General features: G+C 45.2%; 1 protein-coding gene across 7 annotated transcripts in view; it reads left to right on the top strand.

Moving 5' to 3' along the window:
- Positions 1–17,242, top strand: part of ARAP3 (ArfGAP with RhoGAP domain, ankyrin repeat and PH domain 3) — a 293,655-nt gene that overhangs the window by 148,621 nt on the left and 127,792 nt on the right. For all 7 annotated transcript variants that reach the window (XM_033926806.1, XM_033926807.1, XM_033926811.1 and 4 more), the window contains 4 exons: positions 600–753; positions 6,629–6,731; positions 13,046–13,244; positions 13,730–13,793. In XM_033926806.1, the coding sequence (XP_033782697.1) occupies positions 600–753; positions 6,629–6,731; positions 13,046–13,244; positions 13,730–13,793 (520 nt within the window). The remainder of the gene's footprint in view (positions 1–599; positions 754–6,628; positions 6,732–13,045; positions 13,245–13,729; positions 13,794–17,242) is intronic.

Here is a 17,242-nt window from a genome sequence, read left to right as displayed (position 1 = left end):
GTGAGACATAATTTCTCCTTGGACAAGTTTGGGAATTATTAGCCAAGGTGACTTGGGATAGCTATCGTTTATCCTATGAATTGAGCTATGAGAGATTGTTTGTTTTGGGGGGATCTGCCAGGTACTTGTGGCCTGAACTTGTCACTTTCAGAGACAGGATGCTGGACTTGAACCTTGGACTGATTCAGCATCGCTTATCTTATGTTCTTAATGACAGGGTCTATGAATTAAGTCCAATGTAGGGTTACCAGATGTCCAGGGAAACCCGGACATGTCCTCTTTTTAGAGGACTGTCCAGGCTTCCAGACGGACTTTCCAAAACCCAGCATTTATCTGGGTTTTGGAAAGCCCCTACAAGTTCCGGCCGCATCTGGAGGGCCTCTGAGCAGGCAAAGATGACATTACATGCATCCACGCATGCTCCAGACCCTCCAGACATGGCCAGAGCTCCTCACAAAGAGAGGAAGCTTTCTGAAGGCAGGGCTAGAGGTTGAACAGGGCGGGGATATGTGTACAGGGTTTGGGTTTTTTTTTTAAAAAATATGATAAGCATAGTCCAATGTGTATTTATTATTATTGTTTCATATTGATTTCTATAGATTTCCATAAACACTGGTGTTCCTTGGAACGATCCCTCCTCTTCTATGAGAGTGAGAAGAGTACTGATCCAGTTGGAAGGATCGATTTATCAGACGTTGTGTGTTTGGGCATGACAAGGTTGAATGTAATGCATAGCCCAGCTCCTGTAGAAAGGTATGATGGCATTATAGTTTGTTTGGTTTTTCTGCAGTTCTAATATCCACCAGAGGAGCAGTTAATTTCATCCCAAGAGTGTTTAGCCAGTTTAACAATGTGGTATAATTCACCCAGACCATATGAATTCAAGTCAAAACAAGTACGGTGCTCACTAGAAAGCCCTAAAACCAACTACAGAACGAAACAGGACTGCAAAATCAATGATAGCATACATCATGCTTTACCCTACCAGTTTACATCAAATCAAAGTCTAATCAAAGATTGCGACTTGATTACGATTGCAGATTTCACATTATTTCCTGTCTTATGATTAGAGGAGGGGTCTCCACTGAACTAGAACGCAACACAACTAAAACATACAGGCCCAGCTTCTAAAAATGGCACCATTAGGAAGGCGCTGGGAGATGCTCTACCCAGCACCTAAGTTAATTGTTTTAATTGGCTATTTACAGCTTGATAATTGACCGTGCCATTAAAAACCAATTAAATACAAATTAAAAGAAAACAAATTGGCGTCATGAGGCGCCTACAAAACACGGCACCGGAATCACATCAACGCAGACACCTAGTGGCGCCGATCAACAGAGGCGGGGTTATGGGGAGGGGTTAACTTTTGGCACCACTAAGCATGATTTTACATCAAAAGTAGGTACCGTAAATGTAGACCTTTAAAACCCTTTGACACAGGCCACAATTCTGAAAAGAGTGCCATAATCTGAGTGACATGCCACTGGCGCCATTTTTTTCAGGCATCTTCCGATCACGGTGCCGCTTTTAGAATCCGGGCCACACTATCTTCTGGTTCGTAATGTCGGCTTTAATAGACTAATGCAGCCCTCTTACATTCCGGTGACTTCAGTGGCATAGTAAGAGGGAGAGCGGGGGGGTGGGGGGATGTGTACTGGCACCCCTCCTCCTCTCCGTCCTGCCTCTTCCTACTCCTCCCCTCGCCATGCGCCCGCCCCTTCCCCTGCACCTCTAGCTGTTCACCGCCACAAGCAACAACTTTAACCTGCTCCTCGTGACCGCAATCTCTCTCCCACTGATAGTCGCACACAGGCAGCGGCGTCCACGGGAGAGATGACGGGGGTCCCGAGGCGCACGTTGACCTTCTTGCTGCTTGTGGTGGTGAACTACTAGAGGTGCGGGGGAAGGGGGCACCACCGTCTCAGCACGACGCCACTGGGTGCCTTTCCTACTAAAATACAAATTGAAAAAAGAAAAAAAAAAAAAGTCTGCAAGTTCCAGCGTTTACGAGGTATTTCTGTAACAAGGAGTCTAGAATTAGGCATTCGGAGACGCGTGGAAGGAGCCTATTCTATAAAGAAAAAGAGGTGCCTGTTTCCTTGATAGAATGCTAGCATAACCGGGGAAATACACGGAAGTGTGAGCACTTAAGTGAAGCAGATACCCAGGTAACTTTAAGTATTTTAATGTTATGTGCTAAAGTGGGATCCCTGCTTATATCCTGCCTCTTCTCTGCCCCGTCTATGCCCCCTTGAAAAATACAAGCTATTTATGTTAAGTGGACTAGCATTTAAGTGGCACACTGCTATACTGTCTATGCATATAATTCATTCATTCAGTTTTCTATACCTTCTCCCAGGAGAGCTCAGAACGGTTTACATGAGTTTATTCAGGTCCCAGCGGCCTCACAATCTAGCTAATGTACTTGGGGCAATGGGGGGATTAAGTGACTTGCCCAGGGTCACAAGGAGCAGCGAGGGTTTGAACCCACAACCTCAAGGTGCTGAGGCTGTAGCTTTAACCACTGCACTACTCTAGAAATCAAAATGTAGCAAAAGTGAGCCAAGTCTAGGACAATCCAACCATTGTGACATCACTGATGAGGTTGGCTCTTATTGGTGGAATGAGGCATTATGATGTCACAATAGCAGCTCTGGTTATCAGAGGCTGTAACTTTTCACACTATTTATTTATTCAGTTTTCTATACCGTTCTCCCAGGGGAGCTCAGGCATTTTTCCCTGTCTGTCCCGGTGGGCTCACAATCTATGTAATGTACCTGGGGCAATGGGGGGATTAAGTGACTTGCCCAGGGTCATAAAGAGCAACGTGGGTTTGAATCCACAACCTCAAGGTGCTGAGGCTGTAGCTTTAACCACTGCACTACTCTAGAAATCAAAATGTAGCAAAAGTGAGCCAAGTCTAGGACAATCCAACCATTGTGACATCACTGATGAGGTTGGCTCTTATTGGTGGAATGAGGCATTATGATGTCACAATAGCAGCTCTGGTTATCAGAGGCTGTAACTTTTCACACTATTTATTTATTCAGTTTTCTATACCGTTCTCCCAGGGGAGCTCAGGCATTTTTCCCTGTCTGTCCCGGTGGGCTCACAATCTATGTAATGTACCTGGGGCAATGGGGGGATTAAGTGACTTGCCCAGGGTCATAAAGAGCAACGTGGGTTTGAATCCACAACCTCAAGGTGCTGAGGCTGTAGCTTTAACCACTGCACTACTCTAGAAATCAAAATGTAGCAAAAGTGAGCCAAGTCTAGGACAATCCAACCATTGTGACATCACTGATGAGGTTGGCTCTTATTGGTGGAATGAGGCATTATGATGTCACAATAGCAGCTCTGGTTATCAGAGGCTGTAACTTTTCACACTATTTATTTATTCAGTTTTCTATACCGTTCTCCCAGGGGAGCTCAGGCATTTTTCCCTGTCTGTCCCGGTGGGCTCACAATCTATGTAATGTACCTGGGGCAATGGGGGGATTAAGTGACTTGCCCAGGGTCATAAAGAGCAACGTGGGTTTGAATCCACAACCTCAAGGTGCTGAGGCTGTAGCTTTAACCACTGCACTACTCTAGAAATCAAAATGTAGCAAAAGTGAGCCAAGTCTAGGACAATCCAACCATTGTGACATCACTGATGAGGTTGGCTCTTATTGGTGGAATGAGGCATTATGATGTCACAATAGCAGCTCTGGTTATCAGAGGCTGTAACTTTTCACACTATTTATTTATTCAGTTTTCTATACCGTTCTCCCAGGGGAGCTCAGGCATTTTTCCCTGTCTGTCCCGGTGGGCTCACAATCTATGTAATGTACCTGGGGCAATGGGGGGATTAAGTGACTTGCCCAGGGTCATAAAGAGCAACGTGGGTTTGAATCCACAACCTCAAGGTGCTGAGGCTGTAGCTTTAACCACTGAACCTCTCTAGAAATCAAAATGTAGTAAAAGTGAGCCAAGTAAAGGACAGTCAAGCCATTGTGACATCACTGAGGAGGTTTGGAATGAGGCATTATGACATCACAATACCAGCTCTGGTCTGGTTATCAGAGGCTGAAACTTTTCACACTATTTATTCATGCAATTTTCTATAACAGAATGGTTTACATGAATTTATTCAGAGACTCGAGCATTTTCCCTGTCTGTCCCGGTGGGCTCACAATGTCTCTAATGTACCTGGGGCAATGGGGGGATTAAGTGACTTGCCCATGGTCACAAAGAGCAATGTGGGTTTGAACCCACAACCCCAGGGTGCTGAGGCTGTAGCCACACACATACAAATACATGTACGTATGTGTGTATTCTAAACATGTAAATGTTAGGGGTCAATTTATAACGTGGCATCTCAATGCTGTGCATTCTATAACCCGTTGAAGAGTACCACGCTACCAAACTAAATCTTTTATCAGGACCAGCTGACAGCCTCAGGCCAACTTTCACCTTCGTCAGTAGTCCCATGTATTTTATCAATTACTCTTCTTTAATACGTTTCAAGCCGTAGACCTGCCAAGTCTCCCACTTTGAGCAAGAGACTCCTGCTTTTGTGAGCCGCTCTCCGGATGATGATTTACTTTAGTAAAATCCAGACCCCCCTAGACCCTCCCCCAAACCCGCCCAGTTCCGCCCTAGCACCCCCTCCCCCGCACCCCCTGCTGCCTGTCCAACACAATTTCGAGGAAGCTTTTCAACACCCGTACAAAGTGCTGTGTTTTGAAATCCGAACATCAACCCTAGCCAGGATCTCCTGCTGAGTTGCCTTCCTGTGTCACAGCAGCAGGAAAGGCCTTCAATAAAAGGTCATTTCCTGCTGCCACGACACGGGGAGGCAGCTCCTTCTGTCTCTGGCCGTAGAGCGATGGGTGGGGCCGGGTGCAGTGATTGGTGGGGGCGGGGCAGAGCAATGCATGGGGCAGCGTGGAGTAATTGTAGTTGAAACACTTAGCTATAGTTGTTTTTTTTATTTTTTTTGTAAACCGCTTAAATACATTGTGATAAGCAGTATATAAAGTAATGAATCCAATGTGATCCCATAGGCAGGGAGGGCTGGGGGCCAACCCTGAATCTCCCACTGAACTCTTTACCTGGTATAACTGTGGTCACGTTAAAGCAGCAAGTACCCGAGTAACTTACAGTATTCTGTAATTTATGTGCATAAGTGGTATACACGCCTATGTCCTGCCCATTTTTCACCCCTGCATTAAGCTACTTGTATGTGCCATGTGCCCTTCGGGCACTTTTGCAGGTAAGTGTGCATTTAAATGCATACATTTTAGTATTTGGATCGTTTATGCACACAAGGGACATGTACAGTAAAAGCTGGCACGCATGTGGATTAGAGAATGACACGGTGACAAAATTAATCACCGTTCCTGTCCCCGCGGATAACCGCGGGAAATAATCCCATGTCATTTTCTAGTGTCTATTACAACCTTGGTCCTTCTTTTTTTTTTTTTTTTTTTTTTAAATCTTTATTAATTTTTAAACTTCTAATAAGTGTGATAACATATCCATACAAATAACCATAAATATATCACTTAATAATCAACAATGATACATATAATATTCTCTTATCTCCCCCCTCCCCACCCTTATCTATCATATAATCAATACTTATATAACATGTAATAATAAAAATACCCTCCCTCCCACCCCATAATTGAACTTGTAAATTTAAGGGAAACAAGATTTTTCTAATCATTACAATACTTTGTTAATGGCTCCCAAATATCTTAAAATTTCCTGAAACAACCCTGTTGTATTGCAATAAGTCTCTCCATTTTATAAATATGACATAAGGAGTTCCACCAAAAATTATAATTTAATCTATTCCAATTTTTCCAATTATATGTAATTTGTTGAATGGCAACCCCAGTCATTATAAGTAATAATTTGTTATTATACGTAGATATCTGACTTTTTGCTCTCATTGCCATACCAAACAGCACAGTATACCAGTATTCTTGAAAGCAAAGCTTGCGGGTCAGTAGTTGTGGCCATTCATACTCTGATTCTTATGGGAGCCAAGGATAATGAAGCCATTGTGACATCACTGATGTGATTGGTTCTTAGGCACTGGTGGAATGAGGCATTATGACATCACAATATCTGCTCTGGATACCAGAGACTGTCATTCTGTAGTGTCTGTTTCAACCTCAGTCCTTCTACACCAGCATTCTTCAAAGCAAAGATTGCGGGTCAGTGGTTGTGGCCATTCATACTCTGATTCTTATGTGAGCCAAGGATAATGAAGCCATTGTGACATCACTGATGTGATTGGTTCTTAGGCATTGGTGGAATGAGGCATTATGACATCACAATATCTGCTCTGGATACCAGAGACTGTCATTCTGTAGTGTCTGTTTCAACCTCAGTCCTTCTACACCAGCATTCTTCAAAGCAAAGCTTGTGGGTCAGTGGTTGTGCCCAATTATACTCTGATTCTTCCCTCTCTCTTTAAAGAATGACATGAAGATGGTTTCCCGCGGTTATCCGTGGGGACTGGAACGCTGATGAATTTTGTCACCATGTCATTCTCTAATGTGGATCTCTGAGCTGGTGAAGAGCGGCTGACTTTTTGTCTGCCTCAACAAAATGTATTCGTGCCTTGCAGGTTTCGTGACACGTTTGAGATATTTCTCTACTCTGAGAGAATGTATCAGTTTGGAACAGATAGCACAGATATGCTCCAGGCCTGGACCAGTGCCATTGGAAAGGTGAGATTGGGAGAGAGAGAGAGTACGCGGTGAGAAAGGGGAAGAAGACCACAAAGCAGATCTTTTCCAATTCTCAGTTAGTGTTCACAGAGAGGTCCAGAGTTACCAAAATATCCTTTTTGATGACTGTCCAGGCTCCCGGATGGACGTTCCAAAACCCGGCATTTGTCTGGGTTTTGGAAAGCAGTGGCAAGCTCCAGCTGCGTCTGGAGGGCCTCTGAGTATGCGCGGATGATGTCAAACACGTCCACACATGCTCCAGGCCCTCCAGACATAAGAACATAATAGCCTTACTGAACCATCTTATATAATAAAACCCTAGCCATGCATGTGCACTCTTAACTGCGTGCTTCCAAGATCTGTAGGTCTGTGGCCGAAGGAGTGCGCATGCGCGAGTCCCCAGCCTTCTTCCCAGCACCTACCTACACTGCCGACAAGACTGGCCGCCAGCACTGGACTCTCCACAATATTCGGCACCTCTCACCAGCCGCACCAGCGTCGGAGAAGGCTTCCGACGCTGGCGGGAATCGAGAGGAGCCATGGCAACACCTCGTGGAGCGGGAAGGGAAGCGTCGAAAAACCACTCCAGTCGCTACGTTCTTCGCGGTCCCGACTCCAGCAGTGTGTGCAGCACTCTACACATGCTGCTTCGGGGCCTTCTACTGCCCTGATTTGCTCTGCCGCGTCTCTGATGATGTCATCAGGGACGTGCCAGAGTAAATCAGGGCAGTAGAAGGCCCCGAAGCAGAGTGTGTAGAGTGCTGCACACGCTGCTGGAATCGGCAGATTTGTCGGGACTGCGGGAAGGGAAGGGGGGTAAGGGAAATGCTACTGCTGCACAGGGAAGTGGTGTGGGGGGGAAGGAATGCTGCTGCTGTGGCTGCTGCACAGGGAAGTGGGGGGGGATCGAAATGCTGCTGCACAGGGAAGTGGGGGGGGGGGAAGAAAGACAGACAGCTAGCACCTGTTAATATAACAGGCTAAAATACTAGTAAGAACATAATAGCCTACTTGGTCAGATGAATGGTCCATCAAGCCCAGTAGCCTGTTCTCACAGTGGCCAATACAGGTCACTAGTACCTAGCCAAAACCCAAGGAGTAGCAACATTCCATACAGAATCTCAAAGAATAGCAAGATTCCGGAATACCAGAGAGTAACAAGATTCTAGAATCCTAAAGAGTAGCAGCATTCCATGCTACAAATCTAGGGCAAGCAGTGGCTTCTCCCATGTCTTTCTCAATAACAGACTATGGACTTTTCCTCTAGGAAATTGTCCAAACCTTTCTTAAAACCAGCTACGCTATCCATTCTTATAGCAACCTCTGGCCGTGCATTCCAGAACTTAACTATTCTCCGAGTGAAGAAAAATTTCCGCCTATTGGTTTTAAAAAAGTATTTCCCTGGAACTCAACCAGAAGAAGAGAGGAGGCTTTGTGGAGGCGGGGCTGGAGGGAGAGGAACGGGTTGGGGCAGGTCATGTGTCCAGGAAAAATATGGTAACCCTATCAAGAGCCAGATTAAGGCATAGGCAAACCAGGCATGGCTCCTAGTGGGTCCATGTCGGGTGTGCTCAGTATTCAGGCGGGTAAGATTGCCGACTGCCTGGATTCTTTTTTCAGGGATTCTAAAATTTGTAAAACTGCCTGTCTGAAAGCCAGAAGGATGGCTAAGTGTGTGCATCTTTCCCAGAGTTTAGCTCACTATAGCTCCTCCCTTTCGGTGCAGAGGCTGTGGTAGAATCCAGCCAAGGGGAGGCGCTGAGCTCTTCACAGAGTCTTTGAGAAAATCAGTGGAATTAGTGAACGTTCTGGGAGGTGGAATTCTTGAAAAAGGATAGAATAAACATTTAATTTTTTCCCTTTGGTTCATATACGTCCAGGATGGGGTGGGGGGGATGGGAATATTTTATGATTTCTTTAATTTATGAATAACTATAGGATACAAGGGAGAGGGATTATTCAATATAGTTTAGAATTTGATGATATATTAAGTGTGATTTAAGTATAAATGATTGTATTATATGTTACACTTACTGGGAGCTTTAAAAATGAATAAAGATTAATATAACAAGTTATGGGGGGAATGATTGTTTTATGTATTAATTGTGTATTTAAAGTGCCTTCTTTGTAATGTTTATATCTATATTAATTGTATTGCACTATTAAATTTTGAAAATCAATAAAGATTAATAAAAAATAAAAAAAGAAAAGGGATAGGACTGAAGGATAGGAGAAGGTGTGAAGGGTCTGCTGTTAGCCGAGGAAAAGAACTGGCTGCAAATGCCACAGTTTTGCATGATGGTGGGCAGACCTGTTGGGGGGGGGGGGACTGGGGCGACTGCCTGAATTTGCACACAAGCAGTAGGACAGCACTAGAAAAGAGAGAGTTAGCTGTGGACCTGGTGATAACAGTCCCTTTTAAAGTCTGGGCTAAGATAGAGAAGTTTGTCAGTACAAATGTCCCTAGGCACATACTGCGTGAAGGGGAATTTTCAGCCCAGGGAATTCACCCTGTTAACTATTAAATCACGTGGGAAATTCCATTAAACACAGTCCTATTACTGCCTCCACTCTGTCTATATAGGGTTACCATATTTATTAAATTTAAAAAAAAAAAGAGAACACCTGACCCCGCCCCCACCCAGACATCCTCCTGCTAGTCTCACCCCTAAACTGGCCCCCACCCCCCGTGCAGCCTCTCACTCTCCAACCCCCACCCCAAAGTTGGGTATGGCTTTCTGAGTCTCCCCTGTCCCCAGTACCTTCTCCAGCACTGCAATTTCAGGCAGCCAGCAGCATTAGCAAAAGGATTCTTGCTGCCGTCAGCATGTCCCAGAAGCCTTCACTCTGCTGCATTTCCCAGAAAGGCAGGACGCTGCACAGCGAAGGCTTCCAGGGCAGGCTGACGGCAGCAGGATCCTATTGCTAATGCTGCTGGCTGCCCAAAGTTCTGTGAAATTGCAGCACTGAAGGTACTGAGGGCAGAGGAGATTCCTAACTCCGGGGTGGGGCTGGACTGGAGAGAGTCTAAAATATGGTCAAACTCCCTCTAGTATAGGAAACTGTCCAGACACCTGGATAATCCTATAAAAAGAAAACATGTCCAGATAAATACAGACGTCTGTTAACTAATCTTATGTTTCAGACCTTGAAAAATTCTCAAAACCCAATATCAGGGTGATGAAAATCATACGTTGCCAAGTATATTGGGAGATTTGCACAAATGAGCCTAAAAAGGATCTTAAATTACAAATAAATTTTTGTGCAAGGTCCTCTGTTAACACAACTCATTTTATTGGAACAAACCCTAGATTTTTGAGTTGAAAGCTGTATATAGTACTCCCCCGAGATTCGTGAGGGTTCCGTTCCAGGAACCCCCGCGAATCTTGAAAAGCAACGAAAACGTATTTTTACCGGGAGAGACAGGAGAGGACAGCCGGAGAGGCAGGAGAGAGCAGCCGGAGCGCCGGCGAGTGAAGGAAATCACTCGCAGTATGCTCTGACCGCCTCTTCCTGCACTAAAGTCGGGCCTCACCAATCAGGAGCTGCTTTGACACACAGCTCCTGATTGGTGAGGCCCGACTTTAGTGCAGGAAGAGGCGGTCTAAACATACCGCGAGCAATTTTCTTCACTCGCCGGCACTCTGGCTGCTCTCTCTTGCGTCTCCTGCTGCCCTCTCCTGCCTGGTCATTCGCGGTCATAAAATACCGCGAATGACTGGGACCGCGAATCGCCAACCGTGAATGACTGTGGGAGCACTGTACACCCAAAAGAGTTGTTTAAGCATATTACATCCACAGACCTTTGTGCACAATTGTGCTTTAACAAAAAGTGCAAATAACACACATAAAGAAAGTGCTATAATCTCGCCAATATAACATATTTTCACCCATATACCGCACAACCGTGTAAAACGCGCACACGGGTATAGCGCGCGGGGAACAGAAATTTATGTAAAAAAATTTTACTATAGCGCACACACACGTATACCGCGCATGCCGCCCTGACTCTCCGTTCGCCGCCCCGACTCTCCTTTCCGAAGGACCACTCGCACCCCCACCCGAAGGACCGCTCGCCCCCCACAGCCTTCCCCCTCCCGCATGGAGAAGCTGCCTACCGTTGTTTCCGGATGCCAGTGAGCCCAGCTGCTTCCTCTGCCGGCGGTCCTGCCCCTTCTCCGAGCCCTGCGTGCGCTGCTTCCTCTTCCGGCGGTCCCGCCCTTTCTCTGACGTGGAATAAAAATTGCTACATTTCCATGCTTGATTTGAGGTTTTCAACTTCCCAATATTGTCCCCCTCCACATCCAGACTCTTTTTCAAAGGTGAGAGCAATATTTATGAATCGAACAAAGCAAAGGACTTATCTCTCACCGCAATAGCATGAATGTGTTGGCAAGCAGTCCATCGTTCGTGTAGAATAAGTTTTCAATTATAAATACCGTATTTTTCGCTCTATAAGACACACTTTTTTCCACCCAAAAGTGGGTGGAATGTTGGTGCATCTTATGCAGCAAAGATACAAATTTTCACCCTGCCCCCTCCCCGTACCTTTTAAAAACACCCTTATGGTGGTCCAGCGTGTATCGGCATAGGCAGGAGTCAGCTTTCCACGCTGCTGCCAGGGCCCGTGCCACTTCCTGAATGGCTGCCGTCAGTTCTTACGGGATTTAAAAAGGGTACGGGGGGAGGGGGGAGACAGGGTGCAGAGCCTGGCAGGGAGAGGGGACAGGGTGCAGAGCTTTGCAAGGAGTGTTGGATTGGGTGCAGAGCCTGACAGGGAGTGGGAGGGGCTGGGTGCAGAGCCTGGATTCAGAATGTTTTTTTCCTTGTTTTCCTCCTCTAAATCTAGGGTGCGGCTTATGGTCTGGTGCATCTTATGGAGCGAAAAATACGGTAGTTTAAATGCAAAAAGAGAAGTGCTGTTCTTAAAGTTTTGCACTATCTTATGAAGAAGCCTGGGTTATCCTGGTGAAACGGAGGCCGCGTAGGACTTGAAGAGCAGTGCTGGAGTTTTATTGTGGCGTTTACTACACGAGATAAGTGCTATTCTTAAGTGGTGCACTATCTTTTTGCATTTAATTTATAATTGAATACTTAGTCTGTATTTCCACTTTTAATATTAAATATCACCTAGGGTTTTGATCAGTGATTGAGACACGACTTGCTTCACTTGCTAACTTAAAGCAGCATTGTGGCTTTTTAAAGGTCTCTGTAGTCTTTTCATCCCCTGATATATTGAAGTGGGTTGAATCATCTTATGAGTGGGTGGGTGTGTTTGTATGTTGCACTTCGTGTGAATATTCACCTTGAAGTTGCATTTTCTTGATTTGTTTCTAACAACGTAAAGACCCCCCCCCCCCCCCCAGTGATCACTGCCACAAATACAAGAATAAAAACATACATATCTGTCTCCGGAACATCAGCACTTGCTATAGGAAAGCCTAATAGCGCTGCATACTGTTGTCTTAAGTAGCCTGGGGGGGGGCAGTAAACCATAGAGAGGAGGACCCAGGCCTTAAGCCACTCTAACCACTTCATTCGTGGTAGAAAATGTGAGCCCACCAAAAAAAACCAAAACTGCCATTTAGATGCCACCTGAAGCCATAAGGGCTATTGGGGTTGTAGACAGATGGGTTTTGGTTGGGGGGGGGCTCACCATATCCTATAAGGGAGTTCTGGTGAGATGTTTATGTGGCACCCTTTTTGTGAAGTTCACAGCAGTGCCCTGTAAGTTGCCCCACTTCTCTGTTGCCATGTCTGGGTGGTCAGTCCATCACAATGCTGGCCCCTCCCACGTCCACATGGTCTTGTTCATGGCGTCTGGGACTTAAGACGAATTTTGGGGCGAAAATGTGGTATAAAGATACTGGTACTGGGAGGCTGGACAATCAATGGCCTCGATATCCAGATAGACGATTGTTGGGGAAAAAAATATTCTAGACGTATTTTTCCGAGAATGGACATTTTACCACGGCTGCCTTTGAGCATGTAGCGCCATACGTCCATCAGACTTACAACGTTTCTTTTGATTATGCCCCTCCATGTGTACAGCCCTCGATGGACACTGCCCAAACTTTGTTGCATGGGCCCCTTGTAGTAAATTTTCAGTTTATGAGCATAACTCTCAAAGCTAGGCATTGAGCTGAGGTGTCTTCAGTCTGATACATCGAGACTTGCCTTGGAGAAATGACTGAAAACGAACCTATTGCTCCGTGCTATGATGTATTCTTATCATGGCTCTGCCTGGCATCCTTCCCTTAACTGGCTGCTGTTCTCCCCTACCAGTAACCCTCATGTTATTTTCTTCCACTCAGTGGTTCACGCCTCTCAGTTGTCACTGCCTCTTGGGGCATGAATTCCAGCGAGTTGGAAAGATGCGCTACAAGGCCATGCTGAACCCCAATCAGTGGAAGGAAGGTTTCTTTCTTCTGCAAAAATCCCATCTCTTCATCTGCCCAGGGGAGGACGGAGCGGCAGAAGACAGTGTGAATCTCCGAAGACTTCAGGAACTCAGTGAGCATGGGGGATGAGGCTCTCTCAAGGGAAAGTATCACAGTTTGGCACATTGTACGCATACCCTGCAGCACTGGGCTGTGTTGTAAGCGTGTGAAATTGCATGACCCTAGAACACTGGCTCTCATTCTGTCCTGGAAGCACATCGAAGCCGTCTGCATTTTTGTGGCCACTAGGTCCTCAGTGTATTGAAATTTGTGGCATGTGTATTAATTATGGATATCCTGAAAACCAGAGCAGTTAGGTGTACCTCTAGGAAGAGGTTTGGAACCACTGTTTCTTAAAAGCATACAAGTCGATATGTAAATGGAATAAGTCTAAAAATATATTTTCTTGGGACATTTTCAACCCAGAAATGGAGCCTGTCTTTATAAACAGAAAGGCTATGGGCTGTCGATACAGCATAAGTCGCATAGTATATCTGTCTTCCATCTTCTGTGTGTTTACCTCTCTCAAACCCAATTTAATTATCTACTTTTTAATAGCTGTTGCTCCTCTGACAGAAAATTCAGACAAGAAGGAGGTTCTAATCCTGGTGGAGAAGGGGAGGTAAGAAATATTTCATTTTTTATGATGGTTTATTTACTTCCTTTTTTAATAAATTCACCCAAGACAGTGTACAGCAAAAATTATTTAGATATAGACTATTTATTTATTCAATTTTCTATACCGTTCTCCCAAGGGATCTCATAACAGTTTACATGAATTTATTCAGGTACTGGAACAATGGTCAACTACTTGGCAGCTAGGCTTCAATGCTAAAAAATGCAAGATAATGCACCTGGGTAAGAGAAACCCGCGTAGAACTTATGTACTAAATGGTGAGACCTTGGTTAGGACCACGGCGGAACGCGACCTAGGGGTGATCATTAGTGAGGACATGAAGGTTGCCAATCAAATGGAGAAGGCTTCCTCCAGGGCAAGACCAATGATGGGGTGTATCCGCAGAGGTTTCGTCAGCAGGAGACCTGAAGTTATGATGCCATTGTACAGATCCATGGTGAGGCCTCACTTGGAGTAATGTGTTCAGTTTTGGAGACCACACTACCGAAAGGATGTGCTGAGGATCGAGTCGGTTCAGCGAACGGCCACCAGGATGGTCTTGGGGCTCAAGGATCTCATGTATGAAGAAAGAATAAAAAATTTGCGGCTGTACTCACTTGAGGAAAGAAGAGAACAGGGAGATATGATTGAAACGTATAAGTACATCACGGGACGCATCGAGTCAGAAGATGATATCTTCTGGCTCATGGGACCCTTGACCACCAGAGGGCATCCGCTGAAGATCAGGGGAGGGAAGTTTCATGGCGACTCCAGGAAGTACTTCTTCACCGAAAGAGTAGTGGATCTTTGGAACAGACTCCCACTCCAGGTGATAAAGGCCAAATGGCCACAGCATCCACTATCTCCTCCTCTCCCTATTGGCTAAGGCTCTTAACATTTGCATCTCCTCTTCCTATTGGCTAAAGCTCTTTCCATCTGCATTGTGAGGTCATAGGGCTTTATGGTTATAGAAACAGACTCCCACTCCAGGTGATAAAGGCCAGCAGCGTGACGGATTTTAAGAGAAAATGGGATACTCACGTGGGATCTTTAAGGGAGTAAATTCAGGGGAGGGGATACTTGGAATGGGCAGTCTTGGTGGGCTACAGCCCTTTTCTGCTGCTTTTTTCTATGTTTCTATGTTTCTATGATGGCAGAAAAAGGCCAAATGGCCACAGCATCCACTATCTCCTCCTCTCCCTATTGGCTAAGGCTCTTAACATTTGCATCTCCTCTTCCTATTGGCTAAAGCTCTTTACATCTGCATTGTGAGGTCATAGGGCTTTATGGTTATAGAAACAGACTCCCACTCCAGGTGATAAAGGCCAGCAGCGTGACGGATTTTAAGAGAAAATGGGATACTCACGTGGGATCTTTAAGGGAGTAAATTCAGGGGAGGGGATACTTGGAATGGGCAGACTTGGTGGGCTATAGCCCTTTTCTGCTGCTTTTTTCTATGTTTCTATGATGGCAGATAAAGGCCAAATGGCCACAGCATCCACTATCTCCTCCTCTCCCTATTGGCTAAGGCTCTTAACATTTGCATCTCCTCTTCCTATTGGCTAAAGCTCTTTCCATCTGCATTGTGAGGTCATAGGGCTTTATGGTTATAGAAACAGACTCCCACTCCAGGTGATAAAGGCCAGCAGCGTGACGGATTTTAAGAGAAAATGGGATACTCACGTGGGATCTTTAAGGGAGTAAATTCAGGGGAGGGGATACTTGGAATGGGCAGACTTGGTGGGCTATAGCCCTTTTCTGCTGCTTTTTTCTATGTTTCTATGATGGCAGATAAAGGCCAAATGGCCACAGCATCCACTATCTCCTCCTCTCCCTATTGGCTAAGGCTCTTAACATTTGCATCTCCTCTTCCTATTGGCTAAAGCTCTTTCCATCTGCATTGTGAGGTCATAGGGCTTTATGGTTATAGAAACAGACTCCCACTCCAGGTGATAAAGGCCAGCAGCGTGACGGATTTTAAGAGAAAATGGGATACTCACGTGGGATCTTTAAGGGAGTAAATTCAGGGGAGGGGATACTTGGAATGGGCAGACTTGGTGGGCTATAGCCCTTTTCTGCTGCTTTTTTCTATGTTTCTATGTTTCAAGCATTTTTCCCTGTCTATCCAGGTGGGCTCATAGTCTGTATAATGTACCGGAGGCAATGGGGAGGATTTTCAGCAGAGGAGTGGCCTAGTGGTTAGGGCTACAGTCTTGGCACTCTCATATTGCAGGTTCAAGCCCCAGCGCTGCTCCTTGTGACCTTGGGCAAGTCACTTAACACTCTGTTGCCCCAGGTATGTTAGTCAGATTGTGAGCCTACCAGGACAGCTAGGGAGAAACGCTCCTCTCCTCTGCAAAGCACATTGGCTACCCATCACTCATCGCCTCGCCTATAAAATACTCCTCCTCACCTTTAAAACAAAAAAACTCTAACCAACCAGCATTCATAAATAAACTTTTGATCCCATGCTTATCATCCGATCTAACAATCAAAACCTACTTTCCATACCGTCAATACGTGAACTGTTTTACGATGCTACTTGCAAATCCATTTTTCAGTCACCGCCCCCTCTCTCTGTGGAATGCCCTCCCATTAGATCTTCAATTACAGAACTCTCTTGAAAAGTTTAACGCCAAACTTAAAACTTTTCTCTTTAAAGACGCTTTTACGCTTCCGCTTCTCAAACCTTTAACTCTTGTGAAGCCTTGAAACACCAAACGCTTCTTCTAAAGCGATCCCCATTCTAATGTTTTACCACTCCCCATTTACCTTCCTTTGTTACTAATTTTACTTTGATGTATTTTAAAAAAACCTTTCCCTCCCCAACTTCCCTTTTGTTCCATGTATGTCAATGCGAATTCGTCTAGTGGTTTAATATTTGATAAAATATTGCTTTTATTTACCTATTTTAATTGTTTTCTACAATCTTTTTGATAGACGGTATATCAAAAATAAAGAAACTTGAAATTTGAGTATCTGAATGTAAACCATTTAGGCTATAATAATGTTGCACCAATGGAGAGCACACCTAGGTCATGTCCCCCAAAGCAATTTGTCATCCCGATCCTCAGTTTGGGAAGTTCTGGCATAGGATGTAATTGAACTTGAGACATATAGACAGATAAGATTGAAGTTAAATTGAAACTAACCTAAAGAAAAATGCACGAATATGATCTCCCCCGGTTAGAGGATGCAAACTAAAAAAACACCATGAGCATCTTCTCTCACATCAGGCTGCTCTATGGGGTAAAGACCTAGAACAACTCCTATTGCCCACCACTTATGAGATATTCAGGAAACGCCTCAAAACCCACCTATTCCCGAAAGACCTAGACAGCTGACCCACTTCCCTCTTTCCCCTCTCTTGCCCTTTCTCCCAATTGTTCCCCACATCCCTTAAGTTAATTCAACTTGTACGTCAACTCAACTTGTACCCCACTAATCTTTTGTAA

This window comes from Geotrypetes seraphini, chromosome 18 (genome assembly GCF_902459505.1).
Source record: "Geotrypetes seraphini chromosome 18, aGeoSer1.1, whole genome shotgun sequence".
NCBI classification, from domain to species: domain Eukaryota; kingdom Metazoa; phylum Chordata; class Amphibia; order Gymnophiona; family Dermophiidae; genus Geotrypetes; species Geotrypetes seraphini.
Note: the sequence above shows the minus strand (reverse complement) of the source record. Positions and strands in the feature narration are given on the sequence as shown.